Genomic DNA, 21,642 nt, shown 5'->3' with positions numbered 1-21,642 from the left:
CAGAGGCCTCTGGGAGATGGGCCAGGATTGCAGAAGGCTTGCAGAGGTGCTGGGGAATCTGATTTTGTCAAACCTAAAAAATCCACGAGGCAGCCTCTGAGCAGCCCAGAGTCCAAACTGCCATCTGTCCCCTCAGCTCTGAAAGATGAGGTGCAAACCCCTGCCCTACCCAAGGCTCTCCTGCTGTACACTGCCAGGCACTGTCTTCATGGACCCATACTTCCTCCCACATTGCTGGGCACAGAGCAGGGCCTTACCAACAGTGATTCCTCTTTGTTAGGATCTTTGTGTGTAGCCAAAACAAGGACCCATCTCCTCATTACTCCCCCAGGTGTCTACCTCTTCCCACCCCATGGGCAAACCTCCATGGATGACTGGTCTGTGACCCTCACCAGCTGGGTCAGTCATTCTGGACACAACCAGAGCCCTCCCCTCTTCTTCCCTTGTCACCAGCCCTCATCTGTGAGACCACAGATGGTATGTCACCTCTTCATGCTCCCAGTTTGGGGCCTACCCAGTGAGGGGCACACTAGTTGATTCCATACACCCTCAGCTGGCTTTGTTTAGAATGTGAATGTCACAGTCAGGCGCGGTGGCTCATGCCTGTAATCCCAGCACTTTGCTGGGAGGCCGAGCCGGGCGGATCACTTGAGGTCAGGAGTTTGAGACCAGCCTGGCCAACATGGCGAAATCCCGTTTCTACCAAAAATGCAAAAAGTAGCCAGGCATGGTGGCATGAGACTGTACTCCCAGCTACTCTGAAGGCTGAGACAGGAGAATCACTTGAACCCAGGAGATGGAGGCTACAGAGAGCCAAGATCACAGCACTGCACTCCAGCCTGGGTGACAGAGCGAGACTCTGTCTCAAAAAAAAAAAAAAGAATATGAATGTCACCTCCTTTCCCTTCTCCATGGGACAGCCCATATCTGATCAAGGCCCTGGGAATCCTAGCCACAGTTCAGGCTCCTGAGCAGGCCTTGGCAGCCTTCCATAGCTCACCACCCACGTCTGCCCCCTGCCTAGACACGCTGCGCTCAGGGACCATTCCGACAGGAGAGGACGCCCCGCTGCAGCTCCCCCCAGTGCCCCGGGTGAATGAACGGCATGAAAGATTAGGCGGGCACACGTTGTCTCTGTATGCATCGCACGGCGCCCTGTGCCCGCGCCCACTGGCGTGCCCGTCGGCATGCCCGGGCCCCTTCGAAGGCTGCTTGCTTCTGGAGTGCCAGCGGCCTCCTGGCCCAGTGCCCCATTTCCTCCCAGGTGGAGTGAGGGAGGAGGAAAGGAAGCAGAGAGGTAGGAGGTGGGAAGCAGCAGGCACATGTGCGCGGGCGAGAGCCCTGCAGACTGGGAAGAAGGGCCCGTGGCAGGGAATCTGCGGTGATCGCGTAGGCGCGGGCCTTGCCCCGCAGCCGCTTCCCGGGCAATGCGCACACAAAGCGCCCTCGGCAGTGCCTGGCCCGGGGCCCGCGCTCTCTTAGGGTCCGCTGCCGGGGCGGCCGACCGGGATGCGGCCGGGAAACCCTAGGCTCTGGGGCCCGGGAAAGGGGGGCGACGGCGGGGAGTAGGGATGTGCAGGGACCAGGCGAAGCCCAAGTGACTTAGGGACCAGAGCCACCCCAAGCGCCGACTTCGCCCGCTCGCACGTCCCGGGTCCCTAGCGCGCAGGCCCCGCCCCTCTCACCCGGCTGGCTCAAGCCCGCCACAGGGTGACATCTTGGCTCCCAGCCGCGTCGCCCTGACTCCCGCGCGGGCCCCGCCCCCTGCCGCTAGCCAATCTGTGCGTTTGTGACTTTTGGGCCCGCAGCCCCGCCTGCTCCCACTGCGATACCAGTTTGCATTGCCCAGACTCCCGCGCGAGCCCCGCCCCCTACGCTGCTAGCCAATCCGTGCGTTAGTGACATATGGCGCTCCTCGCGGCGCCGCTTGCTCCCACCGCGAGACCTTCTGCTCCGCGCCCGCGCGGGCCCCGCCTCCTCCATCGCTAGCCAATCCCCGTGTTTGTGACGTACGGGCTCGCAGCCCCGCTCGCTCCCACCGCAAGACCTTTTGCTCCGCGCCTGCGCGGGCCCCGCCCCCTCCATCACTAGCCAATTCCGTGTTTGTGACATATGGGCTTGCGGCCCCGCCCGCTCCCAGCGCGAGACCGGTTCCCACCGCCCTCTCCGCCGCTAACCAATCCGTGAGTTGATGACGTTTGGGCTCGCGGCCCCAGCCTCCCAGCTCTCAGGGCCCGGCCGGTCTGTGCCGGCTACTCCCGCTGTTAGGTCCCGCCCCGCGCAGCGCGCGCAGCCTGCGGAGCCAGCGGCCGTGACGCGACAGCGATTCGGCTGTGACGCGAGCGCGGCCGCTCCCGATGCGCTCGTGCCGCCCCCGCCGTGCTCCTAGGCAGTCGTTGCTCGGCCGGTTTTGGTAGGCCCGGGCCGCCGCCAGGCCTCCGCCCGAGCCCGCACCCGCCATGGACGACTACGCAGATCTTTCAAATACCGAGCTGACCGCCTTGCTGCGCCGGTACAACATCCCGCACGGGCCTGTAGTAGGTACGCGGCGGCGGGCGGGACCCCTTCCGGGCCCCCTCCTCGTGCTCCGCCCCGCGACCTCCCCGCTGCCCTCCCCGCTGCACTCCCCGCGCCCCTTCCCCGGCCCGCGGCCCTGACCGCCCCGTGTCCGGCCAGGATCAACTCGTAGGCTTTACGAGCAGAAGATCTTCGAGTACGAGACCCAGAGGCGGCGGCTCTCGCCCCCCGGCTCGTCCGCTGCCTCCTCTTATCGCTTCTCTGGTGAGAGCCTCGCCTGTGGGGACGGCCTGGGACGCGGGGAGGATGGGGCAGCGAGGTGTGGCAGGGGCGCCGGTCGAGAGCGGCACTGGGGAAAGGGAGGGAAGTCTCGGGGTGGGGGGGGTGGGGCAAACAGTTCTGTCTCCTCCTTTCAATCCAGACTTGAATTCGACGTCAGGGGATTCAGATATGTATGATCTTCCCAAGAAAGAGGACGCCTTACTCTACCAGAGCAAGGGTAAGGCAGGGGTTGGGTGGGCACGCTGGCACCTTCACCCGACTGCGTCAGGGACCCCGCTCACAGGGAGGACTTGAGATCTCAGTCCCAACCACTCCAGCAGCCTTAGGAGGGAGAAACTGTCACAGGTCCCGAAATGGGATTCAGATTAGGGCCATCAGGCCAGGCGGGGCACACCGATGCCCCCTCTGCTACCGCTGCCCCCCTTCCCAAGCTACAATGACGACTACTATGAAGAGAGCTACTTCACTACCAGGACTTATGGGGAGCCCGAGTCTGCGGGCCCGTCCAGGGGCTTCCGCCAGTCTGTGACTTCACTCCCAGATGCTGACACTTTCCACCACCAGGTGAGCTGGCTGGCAGGCGTCCTGTACTTGGGTACAACCTAGGGGATCGCGACTGTGTTTGGATAAATCCAGGGGGCCACTGGGTACAAATGGTGGCCCTTGGGCCTCTGGGGAGACTCTGGCTCAGCAGACACCTGTTTGGTCAGGGTCCTACTTTGGGGAGCCCTCAGAACTATGTGACTAGAGCACATAGGATGCATCCTGCACCCTGGTCTGGGATCTAGGCTCCAGCTCTTCCTGAGAGTCCTGGGGGCAAAAGGGGATGCTGGGGCATGAGCACAAGTAGTGAGGCCCCATGGATAAAAGGCTGAACACCCAGAGTCATTCAGGAGGGTGTGGGTCCCTGGCCTCTAACCAAAGGTCAGAGGGGACTCGCTGGGGAAGTTTGAGAGGGACATGACAGGGCCATGGTGGCCCTGCCAGCCAGTTCCCTCACCTTGACTCTCTTCTACAGGTGCGTGATGACGATCTCTTGTCGTCTTCTGAAGAGGAGTGCAAGGATAGGTATGTATGTATGGGGAAGGCCAGGGATAGGGGCTGGTTCTGGACCCAGGCTCCTGGCCCACCTGCTCCCCTCTTTTGCCTCAGGGAACGCCCCATGTACAGCCGGGACAGTGCCTACCAGAGCATTGCGCACTACCGCCCTGTTTCAGCCTCCAGGAGCTCCCTGGACCTGTCCTATTATCCTACTTCCTCCTCCACCTCTTCTATGTCCTCCTCCTCATCTTCCTCTTCATGGCTCACCCGCCGTGCCATCCGGCCTGAAAGCCATGCTCCTGGGGCTGGGCTGGGCCAGGATCACCAGGTCCCGCTCTGGGGCCAGCTGCTGCTTTTCCTGGTCTTTGTGATCGTCCTCTTCTTCATGTACTACTTCATGCAGGCTGAGGAAGGCAACCCTTTCCAGAGGGAGCCGTGAGGGTCTGGGCTTCAGAGCCAGGTCTTCTGGGGAAGAACTGGCTGACTGCCTTAGCCGTGGGGTGGGGGTGGGTGTGGGGGCAGGGGCAGGGGCAGGGGCTTTTATGTGTTCTTGCTTGGGGGGCGCTGGGCCTAGCCCAGAGTAGTGCTTGCTCCCCCTGCCTTGTCCCACCAGGGAGGCAGCAGACTCAGGCCCTCCATGGGGGCCTGAGTGTGCTTTCCTCGGCAGCCTCCTGGCCCTGCTTGCCTGTAACCCTTAGGGTCCAGGAGGGCAAGGCCTCGCTCAGTCAGAGGAGAACATGGTTCTTGTTGTCATGCATGCCTCCTTTTTGTCATCTTGTTGGGGGGGATTAACCAAAGGCCACCCTTTGTTTTCGTGGACACACAATAAAAACCCCATTTATTTTTAATGCGTTGGCTCTTCCTGGAGGAGAGGGTTGGGCTCCCATGGCAAGGGCCTCTGCGTCTTGGGGCTCAAGGATTGCAATCTGGCTTTGTTGAGTCCGCATTTTTGCTTTGGTCTGGGGATAGGAATCAAATGCTACCCAGAGATGTTTGTGTTTTGTTTGGGAGTTTAGTCCCTAACTCATTCCCCAAAGCACCTGTAACTGCTTATACATATAATTGTGGTACGACAAGGCGTATACAGAGAACCCACTTAGAAATTCAGGCAAAGCTGCATGCATGCTACCAGCAGTCTGCGGGTGTTTTAACTGGAAAAAGCCGAAGTCCACCCCAGTGTCCAAGGCATGGGGACGGAAAAAAAATGAAGCATCTCTGGCACATCATTCTCAGCTCCTGGAACTGCTGCTTGTTTAACATGGGAGAAAAGCTCCAAAGGCGGAAATGCCCCATCGTCCCTGGGTGATGGAATACACCTGTCTGTGTTCTCACTCAGCTCCCAGGTTTTCTGCCCTGGGTATGTATTTCATAATCTTCTATATATACATATATATAATTTTTTTTTTTGAGACGGAGTCACTCTGTCACCCAGGCTGGAGTGCAGTGATGCCATCTTGGCTCACTGCAACCTCTGCCTCCTGGGTTCAAGCAATTCTTCTGTCTCAGCCTCCCTAGTAGCTGGGACCACAGTCACACGCCACCATACCTGGCTAATTTTTGTATTTTTAGTAGAGATGGGGTTTCACCATATTGGTCAGGCTGGTCTCGGAACTCCTGATCTCAGGGGATCCCCCCATCTTGGCCACCCAAAGTGCTGGGATTACAGGTGTCAGCCACTGTGCTCAAAGTTTACATTATATACACACATATACATATATACCTATATATATACATAGATATACATATATACCTGTATATACATATAAATTTTTTTTTTTTTTTTTTTTTGAGATGCAGTCTTGCTGTTGCCAGGCTGGAGTGCAGTGGCACAATCTCAGCTCACCGCAACCTCTGCCTCCTGAGTCCAAGCGATTCCCCTCCCTTGGCCTCCCGAGTAGCTGGGACTACAGGTGTGCACCACCATGCATGGCTAATGCTTTGTATTTCAGTAGAGACGGGGTTTCACCATGTTGGCCAAGATGTCTCGATCTCCTGACCTCGTGGTCCACCCACCTCAACCTCCCAAAGTGCTGGGATTACATGTGTGAGCCACTGTGCCCGGTCTACATATATTTTTTTAAGTAGAAAGTGGGTACTAAAGCCCAAGAGAGGCCGGGCGCGGTGGCTCATGCCTGTAATCCCAGCACTTTGGGAGGCCGTGGCAGGCGGATCACAAGGTAAAGAGATCGGGACCATCCTGGCCAACATGGTGAAACCCCGTCTCCAATAAAAATACAAAAAATTAGCTGGGTGTGGTGGTGCATGCCTGTAATCCCAGCTACGCAGGAGGCTGGGACAGGAGAATCGCTTGAACCTGGGAGACGGAGGTTACAGTGAGCTTAGATCACACCACTACACTCCAGCCTGGGCGACACAGCGAGACTCCGTCTCAAAAATAATAATAATAATAATAATAATTAAAAAAAACCCCAAGACAGAATGCCACGTGTTGCTGTGCACGCCTGGCTCTATGCTGCCGGCAGAGGGCGGGAAAGCACAGAGGGGCTGCCATCCACTGCACACGGGCAGGTGGGAAACAGAGGCCCAGCAAGGGGTGGGGTGCTGGCATTAGTCCCCCTCGCCTTTGGTTCCTTGCTGCAGGTAGTGGGACAGCCCAGCCTCCCACACTTGGCACAGCTCCCATGCAGTGCCTGCACATGCGCCCGTGGAGGCAGGGCTGGGGCTGACCATTTATCTTGGCTGCATCCTAGTCTCTCCTCACGTATGTTTTTGGTCCTAAAATAGGGCATGGTCCTTGTGTGTTGAAAACATGCAGAAAAGAGCAAAGCACCTTCTAATTTTCTTACCACTCACAGTTTCAGCCTTTCTTGTTTGTTATAAGCTCCTCTTACCTGGCTCACCCCCAGTGCCCAGCCACTTGCTGTGTGGACTCCCCAAGCCCTTGCCCTCTGCCCCTCACCATCCCAAGCCCAGTGCAACAGACCAATGCCCAATGCAACAGCCCAATGGCTGGCCCTGCAGCAGGCGAGACCTGGATGGTCCATGGCAGGTGGTAGGCATGCGCAGGGGATGCCAACTCCTCACAGGTCCACCTTAGGGACCCAATGGTCCCATTAATAAGCCTGTACGTGGGGGGCAGAACAAACAGGTTGCTACTACCAGGACCCTGGAAGGATGCAGTGACAGCCCCTGTTTCAGCAGCTGATGAAAACCAAGTACACTGACAGGAAGAACCGAACTCACCGCAGTCCAGTTCCCCCAGGAGGCACTCACTACCTGGGATTGTGGCTGGACAGAGGCAGATGGGGCCTAGCAGGAACCTATATGGGACCTGGGGTGGAGGCAAGGTTGACATCCCAAAGCTCTGGAGTAATAGCCGGTGTCAGGGAGATGGGGGATGTGGAGTTGGGCTTGGGGCATCCCAAGGAGGGAAAAGAGATATTCAGGTATCTGGACGAAATGGTGCTTTCTAGGCCTTAGGTCAGGTCCTGGATATGTTACACGTGAGGAGTAAAGAGGAGGCAGCTGGGTGTACTTGGCAACCCCTGTGGTGTCTGGCGTGAGGGAAGAGAGGGAAGGAAGGAACAGCGGCCACCCCCGACATAGCTTGCCCCTTTTCATTCATTCCAAAAGCGCTCCCAAGACTGGATGGAAGAGGGCTCCCGGAGTCCCCAGCCCATTTCCCCAGCGAATGACAAGAGCTGCGAGACTCCTACCCCGGGGCTCAGAGACTGCCTGCTCCTGAGGGCTCACGGCCTTCCCCAGGGCTCTGCTCCCACCACCTCCCTGAGCTCCCCCTGGATTCCTGAGGCCTCCCACTTGGGCTTGGTCACCAATCCCCAGGGCTCCGTGGGCCTTGGAGTACTCCCTCCCTGTTCCAGGGCTCCTCAGGGCTCTGCCAAGCTCATCCTGTGATCTGTCCAACCCACAGGGCTTTGAACCCCATGAGGGATTCCAACTACTCTGGACACACCCAAGTGCACTGGGTGCCCCAACTGGAACCAGAAGGATTAGGAAGTTTCCATGGGCCTCAAGAGCCTCCAGGCCTCCACTTAAATGTTCTCCAGAGCTCCGAGAGACCACTGTGGCCCCACTTTCAAAAGCTCCCAAAGAATCTGGGGTCCCCCGCAGGGCTCCAGCAGTGCTCAGACACACAGCAGGGGGCAGCAGCTGCCCAAGGTCCCAGCAAGAGGCCACTCTGGGGACTGTCCAAGAAGATACTGGATTTTTTTCCTCCGTTGCCCCCAGGCCCTGCCAGACCAGGGAGGAGAACCAATAGAGGGGGCTGGGAGAGTGTCAAGGCAGCCAGTGGAGAGGGAGACGGTGGAGAGGAAATACAGGGCCAGGGCCCAGAACCCATGGTCCTGGTAAGGCCCGTGACCTCAACCCCAGACAGGTCCAAAAGGTGACAGCGCCAAGGCCGGCCAAGAAGGACCCTTGCCTTGACCCTCAGCTGCGGTGGAGGTAGGAAGGGTGTCTCTTGGGCCACTACCACTTTCAAGAAGAGAGTGCCAGGGGTGTAGAACCTGTGGCTTCATGAGGATAGGCCACTCCTGACTCTGATGGCATAAAGGAAAGGAAAACGGCAGAGGAGCCCTGCCTGACTTCCACTTGGGGCTGGGCGGCCGGCCCCAGGCTCAGGGCGGCCACTCACTGGGAGACACGGGGCAAGCAAGACACAGAAAGGGGAAGTCCCACCCCCAGCCCCAGCCACTCTACTGCTCCCCCTGGGCCCAATGGCACAGAGGCAAAGGGGCCAAGCACACTCTGGAAGCATCTAGAAGCCACCAGCTGAATGGGGATGGGAGGCAGCAGAACCAGGCCCAGAAAGATCCAGTGCCGGCGGGGAGGACGGGAGGTCCCCCGGAAGCTGCGACTTGTCCGCTCAGCCCACTGTGTGCCCGGGATTCTGAACCTCTGGGGCACCCCCTCCTGCCCCGAGTCACCCAGAGTCTCCTGCCCCCCTCCCTGTGCCGGCTCCATCGTATCCTCTCCCAAGCCCCATACCTGGCAGGGCCACCGGGGGAACCGCCCTAGGGCTGGGCTAGGTGAACCAAGGGCACCGATCCCCCAACCCTCCGGATCATCCCCAGGCTGCAGGGACACAGGTGGGGCCGCAAGGGCGGTAGATACACTAGGGGGATCCAGGCCCCCGAGGACAGCCCTGACGGGAGGCCACAGGCCTCACAGGGCGGTGAGCTGGAGGCCACCCAGGCAGGCAGGCAGGCAGCAGGGAAAGAGATTGGCATGGTCGTGGCCAGGGGCCTCCCCGGGAAGGGCGGGCAAGTAGGAGCAAAAACAAGAGCAGAGCACGGGCCCCTACCCTGCTAGGGCCTATGGTCTGGGGACCCAGCCACACTGAGGAAGACCCAGGAGGACCCGCCAGGCTAGTAGGAGGAGATACAGGGTGCACAGGCCTCCAACCCGCAGGTCATGTCTGGACTGAGTCCAGGGAGGGCAGGGAGGGGCGGTAGCCCAGTTGACTTTCCCTCCCCTAAGCCACACCTCTGCACCCCAACCCTCCCTTCTGCCTCCCGACAGCCCCATCCCCGCTCTCCGAGGCAACTGGGAGGGGACCTGGAGAGGAAACGGAAGCAGCGGCCCCTCAGAGCGGGGTTCCCTGAAATCTATGGCCAGGGACTGAGTCTAGCACTCAGACACCATTGGGAACACTGGCCAGGAGTCCCTCGGGTGGATCTGGGAACCTGCTGCAGAAGCTTAGGGGACTGGGCCAGCTCAAGGAAGGGCTCAGGCTGGAAACTGAGCAGGCAGGGCACCCCTGGACCTGGGGCCGAGGAGGACAGGAAGTAGGCAACTATGGAAAGACCCCCCTCCACCACCCACCCCCAACTCGGCACACAAAGGCCCAGAGAGGCCCCCAGACATCACTGTGGGGGCAGGGGTGTTTGCAAACATCCGCAGAGGGACCGGGTGTCGCAGGCACATGGACAGCTTGCAGGGCCCGGCTGAGGCTAGGACAGAAGCAGGGGGCTGGCAGGAGGTGCCCGGCCAGGGTCCCCAACTGTGTGGGAGGCAGGCCCGAGGCAGGCGGCACCAGTCCCGGGCAGGATCTCTCGGAAGAGGCACCGTACCCAGCCAGGGCTCCCGGAGACAGGGGTGGTGGGGCCGTGTGTCCCCTCACCCTGTGCCTGGCCCCCAACAAAGGGCGAGCATGTATCCTTCTTGGACGCGGTGTCCAGGGCAGGGCACTCCCAAACCGGGATGACCCCTAGGCCAGAGGACCCCCCCAGCCCCAGCTGACGGCAGCCGGGTGTCTGGGGAGGCCCCTGGGAGGCAGGGCGGCAGCCAAGAAGAGCACCATCCCTGGACGCACTCTCCAACTGCAACCAGGGCCCGGTCCCCCAAAGGCACTAGCTCTCCCTGGGGGCAGGACCTTGATCCAGAGCAGGAGTGGAGGCCCCCGACAGGGGACGGCTGGAGAGGCCCCGGGCTCACAAGCCAGGGAGCGGCGCCTCTGTGCCCGGAAGCCCCTGGGTCCCGCCTGGGCTGCTGGTAGCTGCTGTGGGCCGAGGGGTCTGGAGACCCCAGGGTGCTCTGGGGCAGCCCCTTTGGGACCCTCAATGGAGCCAGTGAGTCTAGGAGGGCGCCGATCTGTCCAGGTGGGTGCATGGGCCGGGACAGGGTCTGGCTGCCGTCGTGACTGTGCCCGTCTGCCGAACAGGCCGCTAGAAGAGCACTCCCTGAGCGAGGGCGCCGGGCAGCCTGGGGAGGGAGGACACCGTCCCTGTCCAGGCCCCCGAGGCCCCCATGGCAGGGAGAGCCAGACCTCCTCACTGTTCTTCCTGGGGGACCAGGCCGGGCACCTTGGCTCAGGGGAGACAGGGTCACAGAGGACAGCCAGCGGGCAGGTGGCCCAGGAGTGTGGGGTTCAGTGGGCCTGACCGTGTCCTGAGGCGCCCCAGGACCCTGTACCCAACACCCTGGGGGAGGGGCTGTCCCCACCTGCCAGGAACACATTCCTCAGGGAAGGCCCGGCAACCTGCTCTCGTCGGGTTCAAGGAGGGCCAGGGGGCTTTGGAAGGGGCCAGGAGCTGTCATCAAGGGTCCCTGCATTGCCCAGAGGTGGCACCGGCCAACAGGAAAAGCACTCATCGCCCACGGAACCTCTGTGACAAATTCAGAGCCACGGAGAGCGTCATCAGGAAGTCACCTGCCAGTCCCAGTGGAAGGATGGGGCAACCTCCTGGGGCCCCAGTGGAAAGCTCCTTCCGGGACCCACCTGGCCCTCCACATCCCACCCCCCAGGCCAGGGACTGCCCCTGGAGCCCAGTATCCGGCAGCCTGACACATCACGGAAAAAAGGAGCTGCTCTGCCTTCACCATGATGGCGCGGCACACCCCCTCCCCGCCCCGGCCCCTCCCCTTTCAGGGCTGCATGCCGGGAGGAGAGGCCTCCCCTGTCTGCAGAGAGAGGTCGCCCCACTTGGGGCAGAGAGGGGGCAGGGGCAGGAATGAGCCCCGGGAGGAGGGCATTGGAAGTGGGAGGCACATGCCATGCAGGCTGGCGTGGGGGCACTCATGCCATGCAAAAGGGGCTGTGGTGACTAGAACGGGTTTCCCGCGGGCTCCTGGGGATGTCGGACCAGGGGTCCCCGACCCGGGCTGGGAAGGCTTCCATGCAGAGCCAGAGAGCACACGGCACAGACCCTGCGGGGCACACTGGGTCTTGGGGGCAGAGTCTCCCTTCTTGGGGTTCTCTGTGATGGGTTTTGCAACCCTTTCAGGATGTCAAAGCACGCCCCGCCCTCAGAAATGCAGACCCCAGCCAGTGTCAGCCCCAGGAGGTGGCCTCCTGCTCCCGCTGACACCAAGGACACGTCCCTGAGGCGGCCCGCTCGGGGTCTCCAGCAGCCCACACAGCTCTACAGGCGCAAGGGCGCTTCTGACTTGCAGCACTCAGGAACAGCCTCCACCCTGAGCGTGGCGCCCTCTCCAGCACGTTCCAGGGTGGGCCTGTGAGACCAATAAAAACCACAGCGGAGGTGAGGCGAGTCACTCAGGAGGCCAGGTCATAAAGAGTGTGGCCGGGTCTGGGGCGCCCTCTCCTGCTGGTTCGATTGGATTGCAGGTCCGGGGGAAGCCGAGCAGCCCTGGGAGAAGGCCAGGTCGGGAGGAACTGAGGTCTCCTGCCGCAGCCTCCAGAGGGAGAATCATCATGAGGGCTCCCCACCCAGTCAGATAGGATGACTGGGCCCCGGTGGACACCTGACCGCAGCCTGAGAGGGACCCTGAGCCACAGTCCTGGCTCCCCGAGAGCCCTCCCAGAGCCTGTCCCTCAGAACTCTGGGGGGTGAGAGGAGCGCTAGGTGGGGAAGGACCGAAACGTGGAGTCGTCTGTTACCCAGCAGTCGGAACTGGTGCTCAGCGTCCAGGGGGCAAGACACGGCGTGAGCCAGAAGGAAACAAACCGACAAGAACCCCCAGAAGCCATCAGGAAAGCCTGGAGATTCTGATGACACGAAAACTAAAATCCCCTGTGTGACCAAGCACAACCCGCAAACCGCACAGTCAAGAGACAAGTGATAACATGGGGAAAAAATAGTAGCAAGAGGTGACTAAGGGCTCGCGTCAGTCACACACACACACACACACACACACACACACACACACACAGAGCTGGACACACGGACAAGGCAAAGTGCAAGGACAAGAGAGCAAAAGGGGGCGGAGGAGAGGAAGGGAGAGGGAAGGAAGCGTCTTCTCCACCGGGACGCAATTCCTTGGGAGTCCGTCTGACCCCAAGGCAAAGGGATGCTGGGTCGCCAGAGCCGCCGCGGAGACGGGAAGTCCCGCCAGGCCTCGGAGCCCAGCAAAGAGGAACCAGGGCGGACGGGCCAAACCCAGCGGCCGGCTCCGGGGGTGGGTGGTGGCGCTGTGGGGAGCCGCCTGAGCAGCATCACCAGCAGCTGGGAACCCTCCCGGTGCGGGAAGGTTGGCGGGTAAGGCGAGTCTTCCCCGGAAACACACTGGGCTGGACCCAGCGGCCCCATGGGTGCTGGAACCAGCCCTGCGGGTGTTCCCAGCCAGGCACCCTCCCGCGGGAAGACCGGTTGGAGGGATGGCTCCTGTTGGCACCCACGTCGAGGGAAGCCACCGCCTTCTCTGCGGGGCTCACCTTTCCTACCCCCCAGGAGACAGGCCAGGAAGCGCCCCAGCCCACGACCGCCCGCAGCAGAGCAGGATTCCCTCCCCGGCGGCCACCGCTGTCAAGGGACGGGCAAGACTTTGTTACCCCACCGCGCGCCACCGCGGAACGCTGCACAGACACCTCCAGACGCCGCTTCCTCCGGGACGCCCGCCCGCCCGCTCTGCCCACCTATCCCTGGACGCTGCCGGGTGGACGGGTGGGGACGGCCCTGCTTCCCCACGACTCCCCAGACGCGCCCCGAGGCACTTTCGGAGCACAGTGGAGTGGGAAGGGCGGGGCGGCCCCTCGACGGCGCCCAGGCGAGAGCGGCTCACGGGGCTTCCCGGGCCCTAATCTCGGGGGACGCCCGTCCGCCTCGTCCCCGGGGGAGGACAGTGACCGCCGGTCTGCACGGGAAGGGGACTCGGCGCATGCCCCGCAGGGCCGGCCCAGGACTGGGAGGCTCGGAAGGCGATGCCGAGGCGGCGGCGGCGGCGGGGGGTGGGGTGGGGCGGGGCGGGGTGGGGTGGGGTGGGGTGGGGTGGGGTGGGGCGGGGCGGGGCGGGGCGTGGAGGGACAGACCTAGTCTCCGCCCGCCGGGGCCCACAGCTGCCTCGCTCCCCACCTCCGCCTCGGTCGCTCCCCGTAGGCTCCAGGCGCCCACAGGAAGCCCCGCCCCGACCCGCCTAGCCATCCTCCTCTTCGCCTGTCCTCGCCAATGACCGTGCTCAGATTGCACGGAATTCCCGCCCCTCGCCCTTGACGGACGCTCCTGCTGCCCAATGGACGACACCGTGTCGCGTGCGCGCTGCTGCGGCGCTCTCTGGCTCCTAGGCGTTCCCGGGGAGAGAGCCAGGGCGCTGGCCGCAGAGTCGTCGGTGCACACGCAACACTGCCGCCTTGTGTTTTGGGTGCGGACCTGCGCTTCTCTAAGCGTTCCATTCCCGAGAAGGGGCGAGAAACGTCCAGAGGTCGTGGCACCTGCCCGGCGCTGCCGGGCGTCGGCCGTGGGCGCAACTGAAGCACCCCGGGAGCGCGGCGTGACATCCGTGCCTTCCGAGGGCGGCCCGGGTGTCGCCGCGGTTCGCGCGGGAGGGCGCGGCCGTGGGCATTTCCGCGCTTGCGCGGGTTCCAGTCTCTGCCCCCCCCCCCCATCCCCGATCCCCGGACCGGCTCCTCCCTCTCATGGCCCCGCAGTAGACGCAGCTCCTCCCTCCTGCGGTGCAGCGCAGCCAGGGCTCTGCTCCAGGAGTCATGGAGTCCGCGGAGCGTTATCTCAACGGACCCACGCGCTGCCCTCCGCTGGGGTGGGCCGTACCCTCCGCCTCCCGCCCGCGAGATCCATCCCAGCTCTGGGCGGGGGTCCGTGGTTCTTCCCGCTCATGGCCACGGAACGGTCCACGCTCGCGGAGCCACAGGCTGAGCTTTTCCTGGTGAGGGACAAGGTCCTGGTTTCCCGTGGCTGGTGGCCCTTGCGGAAGAGCCTCCTGGGAGCACGAACTTGCAGGGTTTCCTGTCATCGGGTTGCCACGCCCGTCTTGAACGCTCGAGTCCACGCAGAAGTGCAGAAGTGGATGTATAGCTTTATTTGTAATGTTTTCGTTTTCTCTTCTTCTTTTTTTTTTTTTTTTGAGGGAGGGTCTCACTCTGTCGCCCAGTCTGGAGTGCAGTGGCGCGATGAGGGCTCATCTACAGCCTTGACCTCTCCACCCCAGCGAGGGCTTCAACCTCCAACCTCAGCCTTTCATGTAGCTGGGACTACAGGCGCACGCCACCACCACGTCCAGCTAATTTTTTACTTTTTGTAGAGATGGGGTCTCGCTTTGTCGCTCAGGCTGGTCTGGGATTCCTGGGCTCAGGTGATCCACCTCAGCCTCCCAAAGTGCTGGGATTTGCTGGGATTTGGGGCACTGGCCACTGGCCACCACGCCCGGCCTGATGTGTAGTTTCAGTAGAAACCACCAAAGTCTTCAGGGTGGCCTGTGCATCACTTTACACATATTCAAGCGAATCATCCAGAGGTTTTTGAGGCCGGACGCGGTGGCTCACGCCTGTGATCCCAGCACTTTGGGAGGCCGAGGCTGGTGGATCGCTTGAGGTCAGGAGTTCGAGACCAGCCTGACCAACATAGTGCAGCCCCGTTTCTAATAACACAATTAGTCGGCGTGGTGGCGCCCTCGCCTATAATCCCAACTACTCACGAGGCTGAGGCAGGAGAATCGCTTGAACCCAGGAGGCAGAGGTTGCACTGAGCCAGGATGGCACCATGGCACTCCAGCCTGGGTGACAGAGCAAGATTCTGTCTCAAAAAAAAAAAAACAAAAAAAAACGGTTTTTGAAACAACTTGAAGCAAGTTATCCCATGTATAAAGTAGTATAAAGTTATTTATACTATTCTTCTGTGCAATCACCCACATAGTTAAACAATTTAAGGCCCATTATCTGGCCGGGCGCGGTGTCTCACGCCTGTAATCCCAACACTTTCTGAGGCTGAGGCGGGTGGATCATGAGGTCAGGAGTTCGAGACCAAACTGGCCTATATGGTGAAACCTCGTTTCTACTAAAAATACAAAAATTAGCTGGGTGTGGTGGCATGTGCCTGTCGTCCCAGCTACTGGGGAGGCTGAGGTAGAAGAATCACTTGAACCCAGGAGGCGGAGGTTGCAGCAAGCTGAGATCGCACCACTGCACTCTAGCCTGGGTGACACAGTGAGACTCTGTCTCAAAAGAAAAAAAAAAAAATCCATTGTGCTACACATTTTGTAGTGATTTTCTGTTTTTGTTGTTTTTTAAAGCTTTTTTATAATTTCAACTTTTTTGTTTTTGAGATAGAGTCTCACTCTGTCACCCAGGCTAGAGTGCAGTGGCACAATCTCGGCTCACTGCAACATTCACCTCCTGGGTTTAAGCAGTTCTCCCACCTCAGCCTACCGGGTAGCTGGGACTAAAGGTGCGTGCCGCCATGCCCTTTACGTGGGCCGAGATAGTGGCATTGCACTCCAGCCTGGGCAACAAGAGCCAAACTCTGTCTCAGAAAGAAAAAAAAAAGGACAGTGGAGTCCTAGATGGTGAGGGTAGCAATGGAGAAACCCACTTCAATTTCTTTGTGCCAACGGTTCATGTATTGGAAGGATTCCCATGGGAAGGTCAGGAGGGAGAGGAGCCAACAGGTGGAACTCCACCAGTTCCCCTGTCCTCACCGTGTAGGGCTGCAAGATTGCTTGGTGCCTGTCTGGGCTCCAGGGCCCCCACCCGCCCCTGCAGGCTTGTGTGCGGATCAGCAAGAGGCACTCTGCTCTCCCGGCAGGTAGTCAGCTGGAGGCGAGGACACGGAGGGATTTCAGCCCTCTCACTCCCCAGGAAGGTGTCCTTGTGCAGAAAACAGCCTGCACGACCTTCTAGGGCATGCAGGATTAGACTGTATCCTCTCTCTGCCCAAAGTGGCTACGGAAAGTTCATTTTAACACCCACTAGAGAGTGAGGAGACTGTAGGTGGAATTTATTTTTTGTTTTTCTTTTTTTCCGAGACAGAGGAGTCTTGCTCTGTGGTCCCAGGCTGGAGTACAGTGGTGTGATCTTGGCTCATTGCAACCTCCACCTCCAGGGTTCAGGCAATTCTCCTGCCTCAGCCCCCCCGAGTAGCTGAGATTACAGGCATGCGCCACCATGCCCAGCTAATTTTTTGTATTTTTAGTAGAGACGGGGTTTCACCACGTTGGCCAGGCTGGTCTCCAACTCCTGACCTCAAGTGATCCACCCACCTTAGCCTCCCAAAGTGCTGGGATTATAGGCGTGAGCCACCGCGCCTGGCCATACATGACTTTTTTTGAGACAGAGTCTTGCTCTGTTGCCCGGGCTGGAGTGCAGTGGTGTGATCTCAGCTCACTGCAATCTCTGCCTCCTGAGCTCAAGCGATCCTCCCACCTCAGCTGGGATTAGAATGTGCCGCCACGCCTGCCTAATTTTTAATTTTTTTTTTCTTTGAGACAGAGTCTTGCTTTGTTGCCCAGGCTGGAGTGCAATGGCGCGGTCTTGGCTCACTGCAACCTCTGCCTCAGTCTCCGGAGCAGCTGGGATTACATGCCCCCGCCACCATGCCCGGCTAATTTTTGTATTTTTAGTAGAGACGAGGTTTCACCATGTTGGCCAGGCTAGTCTCAAACTGCTGACCTCGTGATCCGCCCACCTTGGCCTCCCAAAGTGCTGGGATTACAGGCGTGAGCCACTGGGCCTGGCCAATTTTTAATTTTTGTAGAGGCAGTTTTTCCCCATGTTGTCCAGGCTGGTCTCAAATTCCTGAGCTCTAGTGATCCGCCCACCTCCGCCCCTCAAAGTGCTGGGATTACAGGCGTGAGCCACCGCGCCTTGCCGCAATCCCTGACTTGTATTGCCCCAGTGGTGTTACAGCCTGGAACCCAGTTACAGACGTAAGTCACCGCCGGGATCCAGAGTCCCATGATGGAAAGGGAGGCTACGTTCCCCTGGGAAGGACCCTGCACCGTTGCTGCAAGTGCACCCCAGAAATCGTCCCAAGCTTTTCTCAAAGGGATCTGAAGCCATTTGTAAAAGCGACATGTCATCCTGGAAAACAGGTGCGCTCGAGCAGGATTCCCTCCTGTCCTTCCTGTCAAAGGACGGGAAGTTACCCCATCGCGCCCCACCTGCAGATGGTGGACAGACACCTCCAGACGCCACTTCCCCCAGGACGCCCGCCCGCTCTGCGCACCTCTCCCTGGATGCTGCTCCGTGGGCGGGTTGGGGCGGCCCTGCTTCCCCACGACCCCCAGACGCGCTCCGAGGCACTCTGAGCACAGTGGAGTGGGAAGGGCGAGGCGGGGCAGTGCCCAGGCGAGAGCGGTTCATGGGAGGCGGACCCCGAGACGCAGCTGGCCAGGACGGTGCGGGTCAGGGTGGTCGGAGCGGGGCCAGTGATGCCCCCGGGTCTCCCAGGCCATTAATCTCTGTGGAGACTTCTCCTCGACCTCTTCCCCGCGGCAATGTGCGAATCCTGGGTCTCCAGAAAACGGGGATACGGGGCATGGCTCCCAGCAAGGCCTGGTCCAGCCTCTCCGGTAGGGGAATGGGTCTCCCGCTCCGGCCTCCCGGGTTGACAAAGGAACGCGGGCCCAGGTCCCTATATGGCGCTTCACCGCCGGGGCCTCTAGCCTAGGAGGCACGGAGCGCATGTCCGGGACCCGCGCAAGCTCGGGGACACTCTCGCGGTCGCCGGGAGGCCCAGCCAGGGTGCTTTCCTTTTTCCACTCTCAGAAATATACGTCTGTCACAGTTAAGAGCAAAGCCTAGCGCAAGAGTTCTACGCCCAAGATGGCCAGCCGGAAGCGGGCTTCTCGCTACGATGTGGCGAGGCCCCATTCGTCAGCTGGCCGCCCCCGGCCCCGGTACCCGGCCACCTCTCTGATCTGCGCATATGCTGGGCTACGCCTGGGCGCAGGCGCTAAAAGCGGCTCCGTCTATGGTCATGACGTCTGACAGAGCGTCCACCCGCCTTCGCCAGGACTCTATGGTTCTTACGCGCGCAGATAGACCGCCTATATAAGGCATGCGCAGGCGTGGGAGCGTCTCTTTCCCTTCGGCGCGGTGAGTAAGCGCAGTGGTAATCTCTTGCAGTGCTGTTGCTGGTTCTCACCCCTTTTAGGTCTGTTCTCGTCTTCCGTTCCGACTCTCTCTCTCTCGTTGCAGCCACTGAAGATCCTGGTGTCGCCATGGGCCGCCGCCCCGCCCGTTGGTGAGTCTTGAATCGGTGTACTTTCACTGCTGGGAAACGGGAGGGGAAAGAAGTGCCTGTGGCCGCTGAAAACAGCTGTGGGGTGGAGCGTCCCCTGTGCGGCGGCCCTGTCTTGGGAACTGATCCTATGTTTTACATCTCCCAGTTCTTTTTTAGTCTTCAATGTTACTGTCTGTTCCTTCGTTCCCGTGTCGGTGTGGAAGCGACCTTTCCCTCATATGTCGCTCCCTGTGTCCTGCAAGCTCACCGCATTTTCGGACACTCGATGCTCTCTTGGGGCCTTTGTGTGCGTTCTCTCTTATTTCCGGGCGACGTGCCGCGTGCCTTGTCGGACGTGAAGGGCAGTCCGGGAAAAACGGGTGCGGCCGCCTCCTGTGTCCTACAGGGGGCGCCAGACGCCTTTCCACTCGGCTCGGAGGTGGATTTAGTGCCACGTGCCCGAAAGTCTTAAATTGGGTGGTCTGAGCTGTGCAGTGATAATGCGGCGATTTTGTAGTACGCAGTGTCTTGAAGAGATAATTTTTAAACTAGGAAAGTTTGTTGCAAAGTGTTTATAGGAAGCGTAAAACAAAGTAACGAAAGGTGGTGGCGGTTGTGTTTCTAGTTTTGGGTGTCCTCTGTTTCAGCAGCCAAGTGTTGCTTTGTAGTTTATTTCCCCGAATGCAAACGGTTTAGAAGTGGACGTGCATTCCCCACGCTTTTCCCGTCCCTCTTTTGGGTTGTTCCTTGAGGGGCAAAGTCACTGTTGGGCTTTATGTGAACCTCACCTAACCTGTGTTTTTTCACTCCCCTGCAGTTACCGGTATTGTAAGAACAAGCCGTACCCAAAGTCTCGCTTCTGCCGAGGTGTCCCTGGTAAGTAGTGGAAGGGCCCCTGCACTGGGCTGGCTCTACTGACTCAGCGTCCGTCTGTGACACCCCCTGCACACTTGCACAATCCTTTTTTAGATGCCAAGATTCGCATCTTTGACCTGGGGCGGAAGAAGGCAAAAGTGGATGAGTTTCCGCTCTGTGGCCACATGGTGTCAGATGAATATGAGCAGCTGTCCTCTGAAGGTAAGGCAGGATTCTTTGTTCGTCACCCCCAGTCCTTCCTCTTTGCTCCCTCAACCCCATCCACATACACTGCACTGGAATTGGGAGTTAATGAAACGAGCTTTTTTACAAAACTCAGCCAACACATTTCCCCCGAGCTGGAGAATGTCGTGGTGAATGTTTCTCTATCTTATCTCACTTTGCTGCTTTCTTTCCCCCTACCTAGCCCTGGAGGCTGCCCGAATTTGTGCCAATAAGTACATGGTAAAAAGTTGTGGCAAGGATGGCTTCCATATCCGCGTGCGGCTCCACCCCTTCCACGTCATCCGCATCAACAAGATGTTGTCCTGTGCTGGGGCTGACAGGTGAGCTTGGTCTGGGCCTTTTAAGGCAGTTTTCCCGTAACTTGGAGTCTCTACGTTATTAGGTTTGCGTTAATTCGTCAGAGCATAGAGATACTTGGCCCCAGTGACTCAGCCACTATGGCTACTAGAAAAGCCAGGACACAGCTGGCAAGTGACTTTCAGTGGTCACTCAGGACCCTTTCCTATGGACTGTTGCAGATACAAACAAAGCATGAGTAAGTCTTAGCAAGCAAGCTGTTTCCCACAGGTGACGGGAAACACTTGTGATGGGAGTAGCTTTTCTTTTAGCCAGATGACAACCATCTTGCCAGCAAGCAGGTAGTTGAAGCTAGTAGAGGAGCCCAGTGGTGCCTTGCAGGACGCCTCCATGGTTCTTGAGATGCTCTGCAGCCAATTAAGCCGACTGAGTTCCTTTCCTCATGGGGGCCCAGTGTGCAATGGCTGCAAACAGCAGCTTCCTTGGTAGTGTATGCAGCCTGTTTGTTGTATGGGTTGCTCTAAGGGACCTTGGAGACAGGCCTTTCCGATGGACGGACATTCATGTTTCTAACTTTGCACTACCCCAATGTAGGCTCCAAACAGGCATGCGAGGTGCTTTTGGAAAGCCCCAGGGCACTGTGGCCAGGGTTCACATTGGCCAAGTTATCATGTCCATCCGCACCAAGCTGCAGAACAAGGAGCATGTGATTGAGGCCCTGCGCAGGGCCAAGTTCAAGTTTCCTGGCCGCCAGAAGGTACGTACTGCTGCAGCCCCCTTCTCCCACCTTTCTTTGCCCCAGGCCTTCTGACTCAGTTCTTTCCATTGCTCCCTAGATCCACATCTCAAAGAAGTGGGGCTTCACCAAGTTCAATGCTGATGAATTTGAAGACATGGTGGCTGAAAAGCGGCTCATCCCAGATGGCTGTGGGGTCAAGTACATCCCCAATCGTGGTCCTCTGGACAAATGGCGGGCCCTGCACTCATGAGGGCTTCCAATATGCTGCCCCCACTTAATACCAATAAATTCTACTTCCTGTCCACCTATGTTTTTGTATTTACATTCTTGAGGGAGAAGGAACTTCCTTTGGGAACCTTTGGGTCATTGCCCTTTCACTTCAGAAACAGGTTGACAGCTCAGCCCTCCTCGTGAGACAGCAAACCCTGCAAAGGGCTAGGACTGGTGGCCTTAATGTGGGTTGTCTACTCTGGAGCTTGACTTGGACCTCCCCAGGTCCTAGGCAGTAGGTTGAAAAGCATTGAAGTGCTTTTCATGAAGCACAGCTGCAGCAAAGCCTTGCAATCCCAGGTGGGGTCAGCCTACGATTGTGGTGCTTATTATATAACACATGGGAACCAAGAGGAGCTTGTGGGCTAGAGGCTGACCAGCATCAGCATTTATTTAGCAAGGGTAGGTGTGCATCGCATTGGGTGTGGTCTCACCCATCTGGTTTAGCCAGTCCTCCTTGGTGGGAATCATTCTGGGATTTGCATTTTTCCTATCTCTAGCAATCTCCTGGGCCCCATGCACTAATCTCTTCGAGAGCCTGCATTCCCAGGGCCCTCACCA

At 59.3% G+C, this 21,642-nt stretch overlaps 2 protein-coding genes and 1 non-coding gene across 4 annotated transcripts; all 3 read left to right on the top strand.

The window, feature by feature from the left end:
• Window positions 1-2,200: 2,200 nt before the first annotated feature.
• On the top strand, window positions 2,201-4,688 carry EMD (emerin). Its single transcript, XM_033220179.1, has 6 exons — window positions 2,201-2,541; window positions 2,677-2,781; window positions 2,939-3,016; window positions 3,230-3,363; window positions 3,818-3,867; window positions 3,952-4,688. The coding sequence occupies exons 1-6, from the start codon at window positions 2,460-2,462 to the stop codon at window positions 4,277-4,279; spliced, it is 777 nt and encodes a 258-aa protein (XP_033076070.1). The 5' UTR covers window positions 2,201-2,459; the 3' UTR covers window positions 4,280-4,688.
• Window positions 4,689-17,324: 12,636 nt separating this feature from the next.
• On the top strand, window positions 17,325-21,119 carry RPL10 (ribosomal protein L10). Of its 2 annotated transcripts, XM_033220166.1 has the most exons (8): window positions 17,325-17,541; window positions 18,218-18,547; window positions 18,650-18,695; window positions 19,492-19,550; window positions 19,644-19,751; window positions 19,957-20,095; window positions 20,667-20,829; window positions 20,909-21,119. In XM_033220166.1, the coding sequence occupies exons 3-8, from the start codon at window positions 18,673-18,675 to the stop codon at window positions 21,059-21,061; spliced, it is 645 nt and encodes a 214-aa protein (XP_033076057.1). In that variant the 5' UTR covers window positions 17,325-17,541; window positions 18,218-18,547; window positions 18,650-18,672; the 3' UTR covers window positions 21,062-21,119. The 2 variants fall into 2 exon arrangements, with proteins under 2 accessions (XP_033076057.1, XP_033076050.1); XM_033220159.1 differs by lacking the exon at window positions 17,325-17,541 and having other exon boundaries at window positions 17,627-18,547.
• LOC117089218 lies at window positions 20,480-20,614 on the top strand. Its single transcript, XR_004439508.1, has one exon. It is a non-coding gene; the product is annotated as a small nucleolar RNA SNORA70 (small nucleolar RNA).
• Window positions 21,120-21,642: the final 523 nt, after the last annotated feature.

Source organism: Trachypithecus francoisi, unplaced genomic scaffold (genome assembly GCF_009764315.1).
Source record: "Trachypithecus francoisi isolate TF-2019V2 unplaced genomic scaffold, Tfra_2.0 Contig00808, whole genome shotgun sequence".
In the NCBI taxonomy this organism is placed as follows: domain Eukaryota; kingdom Metazoa; phylum Chordata; class Mammalia; order Primates; family Cercopithecidae; genus Trachypithecus; species Trachypithecus francoisi.
Note: the sequence above shows the minus strand (reverse complement) of the source record. Positions and strands in the feature narration are given on the sequence as shown.